This window comes from Ambystoma mexicanum, chromosome 2p (assembly GCF_040938575.1).
Source record: "Ambystoma mexicanum isolate Mex_15411 chromosome 2p, UKY_AmexF1_1, whole genome shotgun sequence".
NCBI lineage: Eukaryota > Metazoa > Chordata > Amphibia > Caudata > Ambystomatidae > Ambystoma > Ambystoma mexicanum.
In genome coordinates, this window is record NC_090923.1 from 1,161,091,016 (window position 1) to 1,161,112,946 (window position 21,931).

The 21,931-nt window shown below is 45.4% G+C and overlaps 1 protein-coding gene across 2 annotated transcripts in view; it reads left to right on the forward strand.

Moving 5' to 3' along the window:
• The first annotated feature begins 1,956 nt into the window (after positions 1-1,956).
• Positions 1,957-21,931, forward strand: part of HSD17B10 (hydroxysteroid 17-beta dehydrogenase 10) — a 67,677-nt gene continuing 47,702 nt past the window's right edge. For both annotated transcript variants that reach the window (XM_069645296.1, XM_069645297.1), the window contains exons 1-2: positions 1,957-2,103; positions 8,396-8,560. In XM_069645296.1, coding sequence (XP_069501397.1) covers positions 2,080-2,103; positions 8,396-8,560 — 189 coding nt within the window. In that variant the 5' untranslated portion in view covers positions 1,957-2,079. The remainder of the gene's footprint in view (positions 2,104-8,395; positions 8,561-21,931) is intronic.

A 21,931-nucleotide genomic window follows, 5' to 3' on the forward strand; every position in this document is an offset into this window, starting at 1 on the left:
GTCCTCCAGGGGTTTGGCAGCTTCTTGGGCTGATGCACGGAGTGTTTCTCTACAGGAGATTTGTAGGGCTGCCACCTGGGCTGATAAGAGCACTTTCGTCAACCACTATCGGTTGAATGTCTCCCACTCGGGGGAGCGTTCCTTCAGGGTTGGGGTTTTCTCGGTGGGGATGTGATTTTGGAGTCATTAAAGGTATGTGTTTCTGCACTGTTTTGACTTCTTGTCTCATTGGGACCTTTTTCCCCGTTGCTGTTATGGTATGCCTCATGAAGTAAGTACTGGGACGAGGAAGAGTGGACGTGGAGGTAATGCTCTGATTACTTACCGGTAATCTTCATTACTCCAAGTCCTACTCTTCCTCGTCGCCGTACTAATGACCCTCCTCACCCTCCCTGCGGGGATGGTCCCATTCTCCAGCTTGGTAATATGAAAACTAAATGATGTGGTTATGGGGGAGGAGTTATAGGGATTAAAAGAAATAAAAGAAGGTCCTGTGTCGGAGGCAGGGGCCTCATGAAGTAAGTAATGTGACAAGGAAGAGTAGGACTAGGAGTAATGTAGATTACTAGTAAGTAATCAGATCATCTCCCGACATCAGTAAGTGTGTCAGATCTCAGGCATATGCACAGAGTACATGGGGGCAATTGACCCCGTACTCATTGAACCACGTGGATATTCTGCAGGTATTTGTATGGGGAAACCACAAATGAAAACAAAAAAGGCTACATGCTGACGATGCTGTGTGCTTTTAAATCACTCATTGCGACAGGGCTTTCGAGCTCCTCTCCTGTTGGGTGGAGGCTCAATGAAGTGTCAGCATGCTTCTTGCTAAATCAACAAGTGAGGAAAGACAGTTCTGCAGGTTAGGCGACTGCTGAAATGTTATATGTTAGACGTGCCCGTTTTCCAGTTCTTGCAGCAAAATGTCATACTTGCCAACCCTACTGATTAAAGCAGTAGGCTACTGTGTTTTAAGCAGTCCTACCGCCTACAGATTTAGGTGACAGATCCCACTGCTTTTTCCAGGGGCAGGTAATTTATGTTACTAAGGCAGGCTGCTTGAGATCAGCCCAGGACAAAGCATTTAACACATTAGTTAGTTTGTCTGTGCGGTGGACAGGTAAGTGATTACTTGGAGTGATGGGCTCAGACCAGACCAGTGACCTGACAGCTACATGAATCTTCCCTGCACTCTGGCCGGGACAGGCGTTGGGAGAATCACCAGTGAAGGCAAGTGCCAGATTGTACCACCATCACGCAGCATCTGCATATCAGACTGAATGAGGAGGGTACCAGTCTCCGTCTTGTCCAGTTATTCATCTTGAACTGCCGGAATAAATATGTGTTGCCCAGGCTGCTGCTACAGAGCAGTGGCAAACGTTGCCTACCCGCTCTGTGTGATTATTTTCTGTGAAGGTAGGTAGGTAATTGAATTCGGTGTTAACTTACCATTCCGAATTATACATTTTTAACCTTTCAACGTCTTTCCCTGTTGTGCTGTTTGATGGGTTGTGTATTTTAGAATGCTCCAGTGGCGCCGACAATGTATGTTTTTGAATGTTCCTGTGATGTAATTGTTATGCGAAGTATTATTTTTGAAACCTGAAAAATCCTACATCTTTTTGGTCACAGAATGTTGGCAAGTATGAAATGTGCTCTAAAATGAGTTGTTTCGATGCGGTGATTGGTACGGCTCCCTAGCAATTTCGAAAATCAAAAGTTGGCAACCATGATCTCGGGTACAAAGTTCGCCCTTGTTGTACTTGCCTTTCCATCAAGTGGACCGAGGATAACAAAGAATAGCTCAACGTGACTTGAGATATCACTTCTTCTTCATTATCGGAGGCGTGGGCGGACCCACGCAGGCGCTTCCCCATCCTATAGGATGATGTGCAAACTACTGTAGGACGTAATGCTGCCTCAAGGTTCGTAACGTATAAAACACGTGATGAGGCAGTGGTGCTAGGTCCGTTCCTCTAATGGAAAGCGGTCACTTAGTTGGCAAAGAGAGCTGCGCACTTCTGGTTTGTTTGCCATTGCTTTACTGACAACGGTGCCCGGTGCTATAGAACAGGCAACATGGCGGCGTTGAGGAGTTTGAAGGTGAGCGAACAAATGGGGTGTCTCTTCTAGCAGAATACTACTTAAAAACAGGGTACCACCTTGAGCTGGATGGTTTAGATGTGCTCGAGCATAGAGGTTTCACTGCCCTTGCAGAAGAGTACCTTATGTATCGCGCAGCCTGCTGCGAGAGAGTGCGAGGAATGGATGGGTGAATGAATTAATCAACGCGAATGTAGCCCTGAACTTTCCCAGTAACTGCAAGCTCTTCCTGGGCTGACATTCTGTAGCACAACAAGTAGGATAGGGATCCATGCACTTGCCTGAGGGTAGTTGTGGTGAGCCCCAGCACAACGTGCACCTTTTGAAATAGAGAGAGCGCGCATTTAATGAGCAGGCGCACACTCTCGTTCTGAATGGTAGTTATGTGGAGAAATGCAAAGAGGGATTTTGACAGATGTATACAACAAAGCAGAACGTGGCTGTCTACGGACTAGAATGAACGTGCTGAGCAAGGGCGTAACTTTTAGGCAGGTGTTTCTCCTGATCTCGGTTGAAGAACTCCTTACCCCGAAGTTATGTGTCATGACCGCAGTTGACATGACTGGGGTTCATCAAAGCTTCTCCTTGTGCTATTGTTCGCTTCTTCTTCTTAATTGGAGGCGTGGGCGGACCCACGCAGGCGCTTCCCCATCCTATAGGATGATGTGATAGCAGTTTTATTTTTCCGACCAATCATAATCAAAGCCGCTGATTGGTTAACATGTGCAAGAAAAAGTGCACTCTATACAAAGCTGCAGTGCAGGGTTTATTTTTTTGCTGAGCCACGCTTTTTATTCACGAGATGTGCGCATCGTTTTCAACCAACTTAAGAAACATGTAACGTTTCTTGATTGCGCTCTCCTGATAGTACTAAAGACGGTTGAATCTGTTTATCTTGGCCAGATTTTCTTGTTTATTTTGATTCTGGTACCAATCAACTTATTGGTTGCCTTGGAGGTGGAAATCAGATGTTCGTGTTTTGGTTGGTTGAGTGCCCATTGAAATCTATTGATGTGTAGAGGGCTTGCCGTGAATGTGATCAAATAACATGGCGAGTGAGTTTGAGAGGGATGGTTCGAAGGGATCCAAAATTAAGATTCAACGAACACAAGCTCCTGGGTGTCTGGCAGGAGCCAGGAGCGAGCACACTGGAAATCTAACTTTCACAAAAGATACACACAAACCTTTTGGCCATTATGTATGATCCATTATGATTAAATATTCCTAATTCTTCTTCTTTATTTACATTCTCAAACACTCAAAGTTAATGTTACATATGCATGTTAAGGCACTCGTTGGCATGGGGATCCCAAAGTAGCTCCTGGTAACTGTTGCTTTAAAACTAACTAGGCTCTCGTAGCTAAATAGCTCCCTGCAATTTTGAAGCCTGGGCCCTGCACTTCTAGTGATAAAGAACAGGTACACAAGTGTAAAGAAACGAAGAACGCAGGTAGATCCACTCACTCCTGACATGGTGTGGGGGAATATATCTGCTTTGCAAGCACCATGTCATAATGTGCTGGCGCTGTAGAATGTTCTGGCCCTGTGGAATCTCCTGTGTGTAGAATGTTGGTGTGGTGTGGAGTCTTGAGTGAGGAAGTTCCAAGGGTGTCAGTTGGAGATGGAGAGTGAGCTGGGTGGATGGGCCAGTGGCTATACTTCTATTGTACTGAGGAACTTGCATGTAAAATTGGCACAATAAACCTCAAGTAGCTTACCTGGTTCCTGCGTGCTGAATGGTGGATGGACCCCGCTTAGGTTATTTCACTGGCGACGAGGATCCTTTTGTCAGCACCAGGAGCTGCTGTGGGGGAGCAGCAGGCGGAAGACAGGCACTGGCCCCAAAGGTTCCCATCCATCAGCTTTCCTTCTCAGGGTACTTCGCAGCCCGGGCGGTGTGAGGTGTTTTCAGGCAGACAATTGAGCAGAGGAGATCTCCGGTGGAGAGTGACCATGGTGCTGGGGGCACGGCAGTCCTTTGCTGGAGTGGCAACAGTGCGTGGAACACTGTCCGTGGTGCGGCCCAAGGACTGAAGGGTGAGTCCTGAGTGCAAGGGTACGACAGAAGCAGCTGTGGGCCGGGCGGTGCAGCAACCATTTCATCTGTCGGGGTCAGTGTCGGCCAGGAGGAAGTGGTGGCATTGGTAGAGTCCTGGTCCGTAGAGTGTTGGTGGCCGTGTGGTGCCGCAGCCTGCAGGGAGGCGGAGGTAGCCTCGGAGCGTGCAGTAAGGCAGAGGTAGCCTCCGAGGAGTCCTGGCAAAGGTAGCCCCGGTGGAGCAGCTGCGAGCCAGGTGGCACAGCAACTGGTTCCTGTGCCGGTGTTGACAGGGGTAGCCTCAGTGGCCCCCGGGTCCACGTGGGAGCTGCAGGCTGGGTGTCCTGAGTTTGCGGGCACAGCAGGAGTCGGAGCAGTATTTGGTGTCGGTTTTCGGAGGAGACAGTGGAGCTGGGTCGTGGCGGCGCTGAAGAGTGTGACTGTTGGGTACAGTCGTTTGGCTGTTGTTGGGGGCTGTTGGTGCTGGGTACAGTCAGTTGGTTACAGCAAGTTAGCGGCTGTTGGCGACCTGGATTCAAGTGGGGTGTATAACTGTTTAAATGCATGACTGTTTGGTATGGTCGGTCGGTTGCTGTGGGTACAGCAGGGTGCGGGGGCTGTTGGGTTCAGCCAGGATATTAGCAGTGTGGGGTGCACGGTCTGAGGGGCATGGTATTTGGTTTAGGGCCGTGTGAGGTGCCGGGCATTTGGTATAGGGCTGTGTGAGGTGCACATTTTGAGGTGCGTGGCATGAGGTACCGGTTGACTGTTGGGTACAGTCGCAACCACAACTGACCAACCCCACAAATAAGATGCAGCTCACAGACATATACGAAATGCCATGCCCTCGCACTGCCCTACACCAAATGCCATGCACCTCACACGGCATTGGCACTTTGTATATGGCTATCAGGGTATTTGGTGTAGGGCCGTGTGAGGGCATGGCATTTTGTATATGGCTGTGAGGTGCGTCTTATTCGTGGGGTTTGTCAGGTGTGGTCGTGACCGCACAAGTTTCGGCTGAGCGAGCAGGAATATTATGTCTGCTGCGGTCTGAGGCCATGGGAGATAGTGTGGCGACAGGGTCCAGGGAGGCGCCATCAGAAATTAGAGTGGAGCCTTTGTTTGTTGTTGGGGACAATTCGGTTGGCTGCTGCAAGTCTCACTGTATGGCAACAGTAGGTGGGGGCATGATTGCTGCAGTCAGGGAAGGAGCGGGTGGCGGTGTTCACTCCACGGAGCCGGCACAGAGTATGATGAGGTCGGTGGGCGGGGTGCGTCCGTTCCAGCGTGGACAGCTGGAACGCGACATTGCTGTGGGCACCAGCGTTCAGTTGGAACGCAGGTGCCGTGGGCCTGCAAGATTGTGGAGTGACCCGGAGTAGCGGGGGTCATCCGTGGGCACGGAGGTGCCTGTTACAGGTACATTTGGTGTTCTATGCCGCAGGGGCAGACGGTGAGTCACTGGCGCGCCATCAGATCTACAATGGAGACGTGTGGCAGAGGAGTCAATTTCAGGACCTGATGGTGTTAAAAGGCGGAATGATGAAGTGTGTGGCGCTCTGGCTCCAGCTCCCGCAAGCTCTCTGCTGCTCCACGGCACAGGTCGCAAAACACTTGACAGTACGACCATCCCTTGACATACACAAAACAAATATCCTCCCTCGCCAGCACACCACAACGATCATCCCCGGTTTCCATCTGTCCAGAGGGCACTCGCTGCCTCTTGCCACACACTTTGCCATTGCTCCGACCCTCATCTTCACCTACACCAGTGAGGTGCATCTTATTTGTGGGGTTGGTCAGTTGTGGTCGCGATTGTGTTGGTTTTGGTGCATATTTTAGGTGTGTGAGCGGTATTATGGGGTGTGTAGGTTGTTTTGTAGTGCCCCATTCGAGGCTGTTGGTTATGGCAACAGGTTAGGGGCTTTAGGCTGCAGTCTGGATTCGTATGTGGTGCATGACTGTTTGGTTACAGTCGGTCGGTTGCTGTTAGTTGCAGCAGGTTAGGGCTGATGGTTGTATCCAGAGCCATCTGAGGTGTGGGAGGTGCAGGGTACTGTTGGTATTGTGAAACTGGTTGCACTTGTGGTTTGTGTTGAGGTGCATGCAGGAGGTGGATGAGGTCAATTGGGGTGTTCCCATTGTTTTGGGAAGATTTCATGGAGCCGCGACTGTTTGGTGTACATTCTGCCAGTATGCAGTTTGGTTATTTACATTCTGTGGTGTTGGTATGGTTGATATAGGACCGTATGGTGTGAGGTGCATAGCTTTTGGTATATGGCCATGTGAGGTGCATGGCCTGTGTTTAGGGCTGTGTGAGGTGCATTGTACCGGTTGACTGTTTGGTACAGTCGGGGTATTTGGTTCAGGGCCGTGTGAGGTGCATGGCATTTGGTGTAGGGCCGTGTGAGGGCATGGCACTTCATATATGGCTGTGAGTTGCGTCTTATTAGTGGGGTTGGTCAGTTGTGGTCGCCATTGGGTTGGTTTTGGTGCATATTTTAGGTGTCTGAGCAGGATTATGAGGTGTGTAGGTTGTGTTGTAGTTTTGTATTGGCCCAGTGGGGGCTGTTGGTTATGGCAGCAGGTTAGGGGATTTCGGCTGCAGTCTGGATTCGTATGTGGTGCATGACTGTTTGGTTAGCTACAACACCACCCTACCTAAATCCCAAAACACCAAAAAAAAAAAACTCTGGGCCCGCCCAGCCACCCCGAATATAGACATCACCTGACTGCTACACCATGGACACCATACAGCAGCACCCCAGTGCGACACCTAACGGCACCTCACTGCACAACCAAAAATTCCAATACCCATACCCCAGAGCTCACCCGGCCGCTCTGATTAACACAGCACCACACTGCCCATACCCAAAAACCAGTAAGTCCTCCAGAGCCCACCGGCCACTCTGAACGTAAACAGCACCTGACTGCAGATGGCAAAGATACTCGTAACCCCAAAAAGCCTGCCCGGCCACTCATGGACTCAGACCACTGCCAAGAATACCCGTAACCAAGCACCCCACCACCGATACCAGTACAAACAGAGGCCAACTGGACACAAAAACACGCACCAGCAAAATGTCTCGGTGCTAAAGTCCAGCGCTAACCTCCGCACCCTCCTGTCCAAAGAAAGAACAATGCAGCTTCAAACCACATGACACCTGTGTCATAATGTGCTGGTGCTCTAGAATGTTCTGGCCTTGTGGAATCTCCTGTGTGTAGAATGTTGGTGTGCGGTGGAGTCTTGACTGAGGAGGTTCCAAGGGTGTCAATTGGAGATGGAGAGTGAGCTGGGTGGATGGTCCAATGTCTACACTTCTATTGTACTGAGGAACTTGCATGTAAAATTGGCACAATAAACCTCAAGTAGCTTACCTGGTTCCTGCGTGCTGAATGGTGGAAGGCCCCACTTAGGTTATTTCACACCACTTGGTTGACCCTCGGATAGGACCGGGAAAGCAATCTGCAGGCTTCAGAGAAACGGCTAGTCATGTGACGTCCTACTTCCCTTTTACAGTCAGTAACAGTATATTTGTAACCTTTTTTAGTTAGACATTTCTGTTTTATTAACTTATTGTATTTTCAGTAATGTCACTAACTGATGTCCTAGAGGATCAAAGGTCATAGGACATCACTTAATTGGATGTCATCAGGTCAAAAGGCGAATGCTGTTTGACCTACAATTGCCATGTTGGTGATTCACCCCCGCTAATACTTTTGTGAACCTGGTGCGCATGGTACAAATACTATTGGGGCACTGGTTATTGAACTTGTTGAAATAGCCCGTAAAAACCTATGAGAGAAGCTAAAGATGCCTATCTGAAGGGGGAAAAAGACCCAGGTATACCACTACTCTTCCCATATGCCTATCTTGAGTTGTAGGCGTTCTGGTCAGTCATATACATTTCAGGGCTCAGCATTTGACATCCTCTTTCTAGTGGCACTTTGCAAAATTGTACCCATTTTCAGAAATCGTATTACTTTAAACTGAGGTAGTTACACACTGAAAGACAACAGGGTGCCCATGTGAGACCTGGCAAGAGCATGCAAGGTCCTCCATAGGTATTCCCTACTCTGAGAAGAAACCCCCGAGAAAACGTCCACTGTACAAGAGTGGCAGGTTCTCTCCTGCTAAGGAAGTGACTCCTGTACGGTAATCTACTGTTCTGACTCCTTATGTGAACTGCCTTTTTCATATTGAGTCCGGTGATGCTTGACTACTAACCTTCTATCTTTCTCTTTGCAACACAGGGAATGGTTGGCATCGTTACTGGAGGAGCCTCGGGTCTTGGCCGGGCAACTGTGGAGCGACTGGTTCAACAGGGAGCATGTGCGGTGGTGCTAGATCTGCCCACGTCTGAGGGTAGCAGCGTGGCCAAAGAGTTGGGTAACCAGTGTGTTTTCGCCCCTGCTGATGTACGTATGATATGACCACTGTCCAAGATACTTCAAACAGATCGTTATTTCATCCAGAACTTGATCAATGGGCTTACTTGTGTTCATTTTACAGCTCTGGACAGAGGCCATTAACCTCCACAATTTAATGGAGTTTAAGAGGGTTGCTACTTGCTGAAATGGATTTTAAAAAAAATCACACAAGTCGCAAATATAGCTGTTGTCTGTATTTATACAATGTCGTTTTTATAGAACAAGCGTTGAAGCGCTTTACGATGGTTATCATCCAAGGGTGTCCAAGGTGGGCTGGTGGCCACCGAGTTTGGGACAGTGCACAGAGCTTTTGAGGAATTTCATAAACGGGGTGGTCTGCAGTGCTGTTCTGAACTGCAGGGGAAGGGCTGCTTCGCGGATGTATGTTGGCACGTTGTTGTATAGTGCCAGCGCGCATTAGCCTTCCTATGATGGTGGATTCTCAAATGTCCTTGTCTTCCCCAAATGGCCAATTTTTGGCAAAGTAAGCAAGCCTTTGCCTTGGCTACTTTCTTGTATGTGGTACAGGCTTTCTACACAATTTTTAAGCTGGTATTGGTTACCAGTGCAGCTCCCTCAAGAATGGAGAGGCATGATAACTTTTTAAATATCTTTTTTATTTTATTTTCATTTTCAAACATTATGTACAGTACTATAACCAAAATATACAAGAACATCTCCCCCCCAAAACAGAACATTTCTAAATGCGATAGTAGGATAATTAAATCGTCTTACTAATAAATATTTATCCAAAACTATTAAGGTTTCTCGGCTCACATAAAAAGATTCAAGATTCGCAATCTTTGCTGGCATGGAAAGGTCTCTAAATTTGGATGTGAGAAATGTCACTGTGAGAGCGTAAAAGTTACTTGTTCCACTGCTATGACGTACCAGAGACCTTGCGTTCACTGTAGGTGGGTAAGAGGGGACTCCTTTTTCCAGAGAGTGAGTTAGCCACAGTGGTCGATCAGGGTTTAGACTGTTTTCCTTTTTCTGTTGGGGCATTCCTTACTGTCCATATCTGTCATTCCCAGTATGAAGAGTTTGGGACAAAAGGGGAGATTACAGTCCAAAATGTATGTTAATGCAGCTAAGCACTTCTTTTCCAAGAATTTACAGGTTGCTGCACACCATATGTGAAGTATGTCTCCTCTCTAACCGCATTTCCTCCATCATTGAACTGACAGATTCGGGTTTATTTTGCTTTATTTTTTTTTTGTAGTTATTTGTTTTTTTTCGTTAGGCGTGCTGGGTTTAATTACCAAGTGGTTCTGGCGTTGTAGGCCACGTCTTTGACATTTCTTTTCATAATCTTTGCCAGATTCCAAAAGATATATCATCCTTCAGTAAGTTTAACCATTTTGTCATATTGCCCCATTGGGTTGTTTCTATACATTTTTTATAATTCTATAGAGGTTAGTAATTAGGTGTTTGGTGCCCTCTCAATATGTGTTTTCTGTTATTTCCCCCCAACCCCCCGATCGAACGTATCCTATATTACGCCACAGCCCCATCGTGTCCATCTGCAGTCATTTGCACCCTTAAGTGCTAGGGATAAGTTTGGGTTTCTATGTATTGGCGTTCGTGGTGAGGGAAAGTTAGTTGATATTTACTGACCAATGTATTCCAGAAGTGTAGCATAGTACCATAGTACTTATAATTGCGCTAAAATGCGCATTAAGGGGCCTATCAGCTTTAGGTAGCCACATCACCTTTTTTAACGACATCCCCACCACAGCATGATCAATCCACACCCATTTCATTGCGGCATTGATCAATTCCATTTGCACATAGAAACCATCAAGACTATGGTCCTGCCTAAGCTTTTATATCTTTTCCAGGCATTACACATTAAAATCCCCAAACCATCATTTTCTCACTTGCAAAATGATGCATGGCCTTTGTTTGGTTTGGCAACAAACAAACAAAAATAAAAACAAGAGTTTACAGTGTGACACTTAAAGATTCTAAACACAGGTGAGATCTTGCCTTTCCCAGACTGGGGGGGGGGCGGCATGCTATAGCACAGCCTGCTAAAGGATGCTATATTTAGTCATTACAACATTTCAGTCTCGATATATATTCATATTTAACTAGTTAAAGTAGCAAAATGCTGATAACCCTTTCTCCTTCACACCACTTTGGCAATGTGGGTTTAAGACATTCTCTACACCTGGGCAATATTCTTCACACACTCCATTATGCTCAATTATCTTATTTTTGCTTAGGCAACCCTGGTTGTTTGTCAATTGCCTTAGTGTGCATCCCTTTTTGCTTTGGCAATAGTGGTTTGGGTTGCCTTCTCAAGATATTGCCCCTTTGTGAGGTTGGCTATTATTGCCCACTATATAACAATCACCTCCTTCTGATGGATCTATAAAGTCTCTTTATGCCAACTGCTTTGGTTTACATCCGCTTGGTATGCGTCACAATCATTAATTTCTTTTACATCAGTTCAGTATTAAAAAAGAGGTCTGGATTCAGGCAAAGGGTAGTCGCAGAGCACTCCAGGGTCACAATATAACAGTGAACCCACCAGGTTTGGCGTGCGCTTCTGTGTACCTCGCTGCTTACAGCTCATCTGCATCAGTTCTCCTGCGCAGCCCAACAACCTCTTTTGCACGACTTCCCGCCGCTCACGTCTGCTACTTCCAGATCCTGCACGGCTCGCCCAGCGATCTAGTTCTTGCCTGCCACAGCTGAATGCTTCTCAATTGGGGAAAGTCATAGAAAGGTGCGCTTTCCGCTACGCAACTTCTGCAGCTGAAATCTCGAGCTGAAATCTTCCTCGCATTGTTCCATACTACCACCCCAACGCGCTTCCTCCCCCCTCTCCAACACACAAAAAAATGCATACCAATAGATGGCACCCTCACTAGGAACACAGCCAATCCATTACTCAGCCCTACGGAATGAATTCAGCGCTTCGCCCCACCTCCCACTCCACTTATCCCTTATCTGGTTGACATCAGAGACTTGGCTTTCGTTTCCCTAACCACAAAGTAACTTTAAGGATGCCCACTCGATTTTATACACCACCTAAAAGTCCAAAAAGCATCTGCCAACTCCCTGCCTAGCAGCAGCCTCACAGCCTCTAATCTCACCGACCCCCCCCCCCCACCCCCACCACAACCACAATGGCCCCCACCATGACCTTGGCACCATCCTCATCAGGAAATCTGAGCCTAGAAGGTCTGTCAGACACACCGCAGCTGCCCACCATCAAAGGAGCACTCATTAACGCCCGCGCACTAGTTGCCCTTACCATTGCTGACCTTATCACAGCCCATTGTCTTGACTTCTTGGCCATTACCGAAACCTGGCTGCAGCAGGCCCAGCAATCTCACTAGCCCTCCCTGAGGAATATACTATCACTAGGGCTGGCAGAAAATCAGGTGAAGGAGTTGCCCTTATAACGAAAACCCATTTGGGCCTCGGAGTCCCCCCCCCCCCCCATACCAGCCTTCCTTCTGCAGAACTTCTATCTGTCAAAGTCGCACTCTCACCCACCCAAACAATTCTTATGCATCTCATCTACAGTCCTCCTGGTCCAATCTCTTCCTTTGAGGAAGACATCATTGACCTCCTTTCTGCCAACACTAAGCTTGGCTCCCAAACTATCCTCCTGGGGGACCATTATCTAGGACTTCTGGACCTTGAGGACACTCGGGCAGTCCATGCTAAAATTCGCCAGGCGGAGGTCTCCATCAATAAACACACTAGTAAGTGAGTTTAACAATCATTTATTGCAATACAAAGCTTCCGCAGAAGGGCTGACTGCAAGAAGCACCATAGGGATGCTATCTAGAGTGAGCTGATAACATTACATTACAGTGAGCATGCTCTTTATAGGAAAACGTTTACATTGAGTCTTATGACTGGCGCAAAGCCCAGGCACTTCCTGACATACAGTTTCCTGCCAAAACACTTTTGGCTGTTATTCCAGACCTTGCGGTGAGATTTACAAAGGCCGGACATTGCAAATGGTCATTACTCATATAGCTTATCTAAGCAAGTCAAAAGATCCTTCAGGATGCACGTGTAATCTTTAACATGCGTGGTCGTATAAACAAGCTAATTCATCACATTTTACACAGTGGGGAATTTGCAAACTACACATCTTGCCGCGGGAGCGATAATAATATCCATTCATGGGCTGCCGGACAATAGCAGGACCTATCTTTTTACTGAGTGACGCACGAGCGTCTGACACAAGTTCCCCTTCCCACATATCCCTGAAAATAACAACTCCAAATATAGATACGCTTTATGCTCACGATTCGGGGAAGAGTGCGGATGCTAGCAATCGTCATTCATAGAGGAGACCCCAGGGTCAGTAAAACACATGCTGACTCGCAAGGCCGCTTTAAACAGGACGGGAAGTGCAAGAGCGTTAACAGACATTATTTATGTAGCTTTTACAGGAAAGGAGAGCAGAGGGAACATTCCTAAATCTATGAGTAATATATGTTCAAGGTGAAAACCCTGGGCCTCGTGCGCGGATACAAAAGCAGTTGGTTTAACATGGACATAATACTATAACATGGGCAATGGGTTTAAGTCTTGCTGAGGCAAAGAAACGTGGCAATTACATGAATTTGGTATTCACAAGGCCTTAGCGTTAGAAAACTCCATCTTCCAACTTTGCTTTAAACAAAGAGTCACTGATTCTACTCACATCGAGGGCAGAATCCTGGATTGGGTGCCAGACCTTAATTGTTCTTTAACAATACTTCAGAATGAACCTGTCGCAGACCACCATTTCATACCGTTCACTATCCAAGGGATAACTCTACCTTGGCACCCCTATCCTTTCTACAAACTGTCAAAACATCACAATCTCAAGTCTCCGGCCTCTTATCAACAACATCCTTAACGTGTCCAATTATAAGAATGTAGACTCAAATAAGTTAGTGGACCTATACAATGACACTCATGAATCAGCCCTAAACGTCTCTGCACCACTCAAGCAAAAAAAAGCCAAACCAACGGCCCACCTCAATAAGTGGTTCACGCCCAAGTTAAAAATCCTAAGGAACACCAAAAGGATGGCTGAATCCACTTGGCGAAACTCGCCTGCCGTCATAACAAAGCTGTGTTCGCTACAGCTGCAGCATTCTACAAATCTGCCATTCTATCCACAAAAAAAGAAGCCTATAACGCTAGAATCCTTAATGCCAACGCAAGCTCTAAGGAGCTATTCAGCATCTTAAAGGAACTAGAATCACCAGCACCTCCTACTGAGGATTGCATCAAGGATGCGGCCTGGTGCACTAAAATCCAACAAGCCCTATCTGATGAAATAGCAGTACTACAAAATAAGATAGAAGCTAAAAAGAGCACCCTCTCAATCAACCAGCACGTCGATGCATCTCATGATCAGGCACCCCCTCAGTGCCCACCTTGTGTTCTCCCATGTGACACCAAAAGAAGTGGAAGAAATTATTTAGAGCCTGAAACCCTCTTGCTGCCAAGGAGACACTTGCCCAGCTTCCACCATTGAGGAAGGAGCCAAAGAACTGTCCCCTTTCTTTGTTACATTAATACATTCCTCATTAAAGACAAGCGTAGTACCCAACAATCTCAAGGAGGTCTGGGTCATGCCTCTCCAAAAAAAAACCCACTAGACCCGAAAATTCCAACCAATTACAGGCACATTACCACTGTTCCCTTCCTTTAAAAAAAATCATGGACAGAGTTGCATACTTGCAAATCCAGAATCACTTGGAAGTAAACAACCCATTAGGCCTCGGACAACCCAGTTTTAGGCCAAGACATGGAACGGAGACAGCACTTTTGGATTTGAAAATCCAGATGGACGAGGCGAAGGATAAAGGTAAATTAGCGCACCCGAGCGAGTCCCCGTGGAGTCCCCGCTTTGCCGCTTCACTGTGCTGCAGTCTGCTCTGCTCCTGCTATTTGGACATATAACACTTTTGTGGACGCGACTACAACTCCCAGCAGGCTTTGTGCTGGTGCCTGTTAGAGGCGGGCCTATATAAGGTTGGAGCCGCGCGCGCACACCCGAGCAAGTCCCCGTGGAGTCCCCGCTTTGCCGCTTCACTCTGCTGCAGTCTGCTCTGCTCCTCTATTTGGACATATAAAACTTTTGTGGACGCGACTACAACTCCCAGCAGGCTTTGTGCTGGTCCCTGTTGGAGGCGGGCCTATATAAGGTTGGAGCCGCGCGTGAGTCCCCGTGGAGTCCCCGCTTTGCCGCTTCACTCTGCTGCAGTGTGCTCTGCTCCTGCTATTTGGACATATAAAACTTTTGTGGACGCGACTACAACTCCCAGCAGGTGAAACCAACTCCCAAGAAAGCTCTCTTTACCTTACATATAAGGTGAACTATAATAATTATAGTTTGTTTATATTTATCTAGGCTTTGTGCTGGTCCCTGTTGGAGGCGGGCCTATATAAGGTTGGAGCAAAACGCACCGCGCGCACCCGTGCGAGTCCCCGCTTTGCCACGGCTCCACGGGGCCTTTTTAAATCTACTCTCAAGCGGTAGAGCATTTTATTACAGTTTGTTTTGTCCACTAAACTTGTGGCCTGTAGTGTTATTTTTAAAACATGACCACCAAAAGAAACGAAATTTATCGTCTTACAACTGGTATGCCCACGAACACACGGCTACGAATTATGTCAGAAACGCAGCCTATGCTGATTGCGACGGCGGACGAAAGACTTCCATCAAGTTCTGCAGTAAATATCTGCTCTACGCCTGTTCAACACTCTGCTCGAACCAAATGCAAAACAAAGGATAAAATGAAAAGGCTACCGATGGATAATGTTGACATTCGGAAATATGGCTTTGGGGCGCAGTGTGGAACGAGTACTCCAGCTCTCCTTACTAATCAGACGGTAACTGCTGCTCATGTTAATGATATTATTGATATTATGCCAACTAACTCTGAAATAGGTAGTGGGGGTGAGCTGGTGCTTACATCAGATGACAACTTAAACTTAAAAGAGACTCTGGAAACTTCTAAAATGCCTGCCTCCATGTCAGACAGTATGCTTTTGAAAAATGCTTCGTCTGGCGTTGTGCAGCCTGGAGCTGCTGCGGCTTTAGAAAAACCAAGTGAATTAACAAATGTTCTAGAGAATAACAACTCGGATTGCTCGGCTAGAGCAGAGGGCTCTAAACTATCACAATCCCCAGATATGTTCCATCATCCTGATTGTGACATATCGACTTTGGAGGTATCATTTATACCACCAACTCCACGAAGATCGAATAATATCCTTACGAGTCTTGAAAGATCTTCTAGTAATCCCAAATCTGAAAATTTGACTTTGGAAGTCATGAATATGGCATTAATGGCTCTTGCGAAGCTCTTTGAATCAGTGGACAGCACCTTAAAGTGCCTCACTGCTAATGTTAAAACTCTGGAAAATAATCAAACTAAACTGTCATCAGAGATGTCTTTTTTACATGATGACATTAATGCAAAAATAAATGTCACCCATTTACAACAAAAAATAGCCGAGTCTCTGGCCCAGAAGCCGAGTTGTAAATGTACATTAAAAGAAAGTGTGACTGGGACCTGTATAAGCACTCAAACCATAGAAGACCCAGATTGTCAAATCGTAGAAATCATTATGGACTCTCAAATCTGTCTTGAATCACATAAATCCAGTGTCCCACACATTTCCAAGACGGCGGTTCCCTTTGTGCCAGGTATCATAGTAGAAAAAATGGCACCCCAAGAACCTGTCATATTGTCCTCCATTGAACGTTCTTTAGTACAAAAAGAAAATAATAAAAAACTGGAATGTGCTCAAACACATAAATCGATCTACCCTGTTTTTGACAAAAAAACTATCAATGAAGTGAGTGAGAATGTCTCAAAAAAGAAGAGCTCCAAGCAAATGGCTGTAAAAAAAACAAAAAATATGAAAACTTTAAAAGTAACAGCCTCTCCATCTATTAAACAATTTGTCAATAATATTACAAGGGCGAATTCTAGATCAACAACAGCAGCGAGCCTCATAACTAAAAAATATGTTGCTTTAGCAAAATCCAAGAAGCTAAAAAACATCACTAGCACTCAGTCAGCGGGAATGATTATGGATCATCCTCCATTGAATGATTTGATCATATTGGCTGAGGGACAACAGACCTCAATCAAAAATAAAGATCATAGTGCACTATCCTCTGTCCCACTCATCAATCCTAGCAATGATCTTAACGCAGTGGCTGAAAGCTTATCTTTTAGAATTCCAAATAAACACGCTTCTGTGCCTTTGAGAACCACTGTTGAAAAAGTAAATGCAGTGAGTGCCCCAATTACAAAAGTGACAGAAGTAGTTGCATCATCAAGAAAAGCACTAAGGGAGGAAATTGATTTATATCTGGAGACACGTAAATTTGACCCTCCAGTTTTTCCGATCATAACTAATGGTCCAGCAAAATTTTCGACTCTTAATTCACTGGATCTTGTATCATATGTGATGCCTAGTGAATTAATAAAGCCATCAGTAAAACGAGTATCGTTTGCTGACTCATTGTCATACGCCGATGAGAAAACAACACGGGAGGGGTTTGTTAATAATAATATGTCACAATCAGATTTAAATGAAATTAAAGAGTCTATCGCACGCTTATGGATGCTAAATTCCAAAGCGCAAATGCAAAACCATCCGAAAGATGAAAGACTCAAAAAACATCCAAACTCACATCAATTTGATAACCAAGCAGTGGCAGACCCAAAGCCGCCTTCTGATAAATCAACGAAGTCTGGTAGAAAACGGCAAACAAAAGTAGAAAACAGACACTCCTGGCTCTTAACAGCACGAGAAGATTTAACTACATCATACAACATGAATCGAAAAAGTATTCTCAGACTTTTCTCAGATGTGAAATCCTTGCGGGAGATTGATTCTAATGATATTGATCAAATTGAATTCCCTCGCAGTGAGGATCTGACAACAGTCCTTATATGGTGTCGGTCTCTAATTATTTATAACATTATTTGGGCTGCCCGGGACGAGCTGTTTTGATTTGGGATTTGTACTCTCACGTAATAACAAAGATGAAGGTCCTATTAAGTCTTGCTTGAAATCTACCCATAGATTCCAATCGTACATCCCTAAACACAGAAATGAAACAAATACACCCATGTATAAGAGTCAAAATGTCATTACTAGAGTATAACTAGATCGAAATAGGGAGCAGGTGGGTTTGTCGGTGCTAAGTTGGAACACTCGAGGTGTCTCTCATTTTATTAATTACTCCGAAAGCATACTGGGTGTCATGATCTCTGCTTCCAAAAGGTCAGGGTTTTCCCAACTCCCTTGGAAGCAGATCCATAACCCAGGTTCTGAGTGCCAACCAGTCCCAATTGGGACCTTTTGGACCCAGTCCTGGCGCCAGTGGCACCAGGCTCATAAATATGCCCAGTCCCAGCGCTGGAAGCGCCGGGCTCATAATGCTTGGGTGGACTTACCTTCAGCAGACCATGCTGCTTACTTGCCTGCCAGTTGAGCCTCTGATCCTCTTCTGTTTGGAACTACTTTTCCTGTTGGGTGGGGCTGGAGCCACTCCCTAGATTCAGAACACTGGAACTCTTCTGGAAGGCAGGAACTCTTTTCTTACCAGGAACTCTTTTCTTACTTAGGCGTGGCTGTGGAAGGAGACACCTAAGCACTACAGGAGGCTATTTAAACCACACCCGGTGGATGAATCTTGCTTTGCGTTATTCTGCAACCTCTGCAGCAGAACGCTCATCGTGTCTTCTGCATCCGGTCCAGGGCCTAAGGAAAAAGGCTTACCATCCTGAATCCAGTCTTCAGCAACACCTATAAAGACAAGAAAGAACAGGTTAGCATTCCGGCATCTGAAAGGCAAAGGCTTACCATCCTGAATCCAGTCTTCAGCAACACCTATAAAGACAAGAAAGAACAGGTTAGCATTCCGGCATCTGAAAGGCAAAGGCTTACCTACTCTTTGTGCGCTCCGGAGGTCTTCACACTGCATTCCGGCATCTGAAAGACAAAACAAGGTGCGTTTAAAGACATTGGGGAACTTTAATACTCACGTGCCATTACTCCTTTCCACATCTAATCCAGTGGGTATTCCAGCACCCTGCAGCCGCTCCGAACTCGTACCTGCAAAATAAAAAGACAGAGCGCATAGTGAAGCAGGCAACAAGCGCTTACTTACGTGCTTCCAGGCGCTTCTATTCATCACACGGGCTCCATCTTCAACTCACTTAGCCCGTCGTCCGCCATCGCCGGAACCCTGCAAAACAAGAGACATCATTACTAAAGACTTTAAAGACATTTGAATGACTCGAAACTTACTGTTCGTGCAGTAAACGACGGACAGCAGTCCTCTGAAGTCAAGAGGCCTGCGCTACCTATCCAGTGAAGAAACTGGTTACAGCACCCTGCCCCGAGGCAGATGGAGAGCTCGGCATTCACTACAGGAGAGGAGAAGAGGAAAGAGATAGGGACACCCCAATAACCCCAGTTCATTAACCCCATATTTTCTATCTGCAGACATCTTACTCTACACGTCAGGCATACAGTGCACAGAGGTCCAGCCCAAAGAGCCAACCAGGTGCTACACATCACCTTTGAAGATACGGTAGTCGCCCAGTCAAGACCGGCGCCTCTGTGAGAATCAGGTGAGCGTTACACTGGGCGATTATGATTTGGTTTTACTACAAGAGACTTGGCTGTCCATTGCACCAACTTGGAATATTTACGATATATTACTTGAACCAGCATTGCGTGCTTTGAGAGGTAGACCTATGTCAGGTCTGCTTATTGCATCAAATTCTCTAGCAAATATCCATCTCTCTCCCTTGCCTTTTAGCAATCCGTTCATCCAATGCTCCTATATTTCGGTCAGTTCTCTTAAAATTGCTTGCATTAATGTATATTGGAATCCAATGGGCATTACAACTGCCAAATTTTTGAAAGATCTAACAGCTGTCCTGGAAAATGTTATGCCTATGCGAGAAATTGTACATTTTGTTATTGCGGGTGACTTGAATTTGCATCTTCTCAACAAAGAAACCTCAAAAGATCTTGAGCGTATAAGATTATGGAACAAATTCATGAAGTCATGGAATCTAATTATGCTGAATGGCACAAGTGCAGCGGATTCCCCTCCATTACCGACATGGCATAGCCAAAAACAGTCAGTAACTATTGATTTTATTTTTGTTTCCAGAAATCTCTTGCACACACTACCGATTTTGCCATCAAGTCATCGCAATATAGCGACCACTGTCCATTAACGTTTAAGATCATGCTGTCTCCAGTACCGAATGTAGAAAGTCAATCTCTTATGGGCCAATATGAAACTAATAATTCTCTAAACCGATTAAAATGGTCTCACAAGTCCTTAACATGCTATCGTGACCATATAAGATCTTATGCAGAAATTTCTCAAATGTCAGTAGAATCATACAGAATGGTCCCTTTTGATCTTATGCAATTATATGCCACAAAACAAAACATCAAACTAAAGTCCGCCCAACCATATGATACTGCAATTCGCACTAGGAAAGCTCTGTTTAAAACACAAAAGCGACGAGCTCTCAAATTATCTCCACTTTTAAAGTTTCACACATTAAGAGCTATCAAAACTGCATATAGAAATTGGATAAAAGAATACAAAATAACAAAACAACAAAAAGGAGAAGCTATGTTGGACCAAACTAAGAACAAAAATACAGCACACATTTGGCAATTCCTAAACTCAGTTACTAACGCATCGCAAGTATCATCTCATATAAATGGAGTGTCGGAAAACGATTGGTGCAACCATTTTTCATCCATATATGTTGCTCCAACCTTGAGTGAGTCCTCGGACATGATAGTGTCACCCTTTACCTTTAAAATTTGATCAAGATGACATTTTTTATTACATTAACAAAACAAGCATGTCGCGGGCTCCGGGTCCTGATGGACTCTCGAACGCGGTCTTAAAGAAACACACCGATATGTGGGCACCAATTTTGTACTCACTTTTTCAATTAATCATTTACCTTCAAAAAATTCCAAGCTCCTGGACACACTATCATTGCCCCTATCTATAAAAAAGGAGATAGGCCATTTGCCTATCGACCTATCGCCTTATTAGATGTACCGGGAACATTTTTCTGCAGGCTGGTATTACGTGATCTAAACAATTGGTCTCTCCAGTGTAAGCGAAGAGACTCGTTTCAATCCGGTTTTGTAGCAGGACTCGGAACAGCTATTAATCTGAACATTCTTAACGCAATCAAACAATCTTATGCCATGCGAAAGCAACCCTTATATGCCGCATTTGTGGACTTTCGCATGGCATTTGATTCCGTTGACCGCGTGCGTCTTTTGAGGAAACTTAAGTATTATGGTTGCCCAGGGAGACTGTTAAAAATTTTGAGCTTGCTACACTCTAACACTTCTGTCCAGGTGAAACTTAATCTAGAGGGCCTTTTATCTAAATCTATCCCAACTGAGAGGGGACTCAAGCAAGGATGCATACTCGCCTCTACTCTCTTCAATCTATTTTTGCTTGATTTGGCGGATGACCTTGCGGTGTCACAATCTGATCCCCCCCCAAAGTTGGGAACTCGAGCTGTTGCTTGGCTTCTTTATGCTGACAATCTAGTCCTCATTTCTCAAACTCCTAGTGGGCTCCAACATTCATTAAATGTCCTCGATCTTTATGTAGCAAAAAATAATCTCACAGTGAATGAACACAAGACGCAAATTATTATTCTTGGGAAACCAAAGTCGTCTCTACGGACTAAACATACATGGTCGATATGTAATAAAAAACTACAGATCGTGAACGAATACAAATATCTAGGAGTATATTTTAACAACTTCGCCTCAGAAAATGCACTTGAGACAACAATTCAAATCAAATTAACAGGATTAATTTCCCAGGCCAGATTAATTCATGCAAGATTTGGTAAGTTTACTTGCATTCCGATCATGAAATATTACCAGCAAAAGGTAATACCTGTTCTCATATATGGTTTGGAATCTCTCCTCCCAAGAACCTTTAAGTTCTGGAATGGTATTGAAGCAAAATTTTGGAAATGTGTACTTGGACTGCACAAGTGCACACCTAACATGTTACTGAGATTTGAACTTGGCCTGCTGTCCATTCATGCTCAAGTTACATGGAAAATGTGCAGCCTTCTAAGAAAATGTCTTATGGGGATAAGTAAGCGAGATAGCCTTGCCATTTTAGCAAATTACCTTTTGTTCTCCACTCACTCATTTCCACAAAAATGGAGAACACATGTTATGAATGCCCTTGTTGACGCACACATATCAATTGATCTTTTGATTACAAATCCGAATCGAGCTAAGACTAAAATGTATCAGACCGATTGGCTAACCACT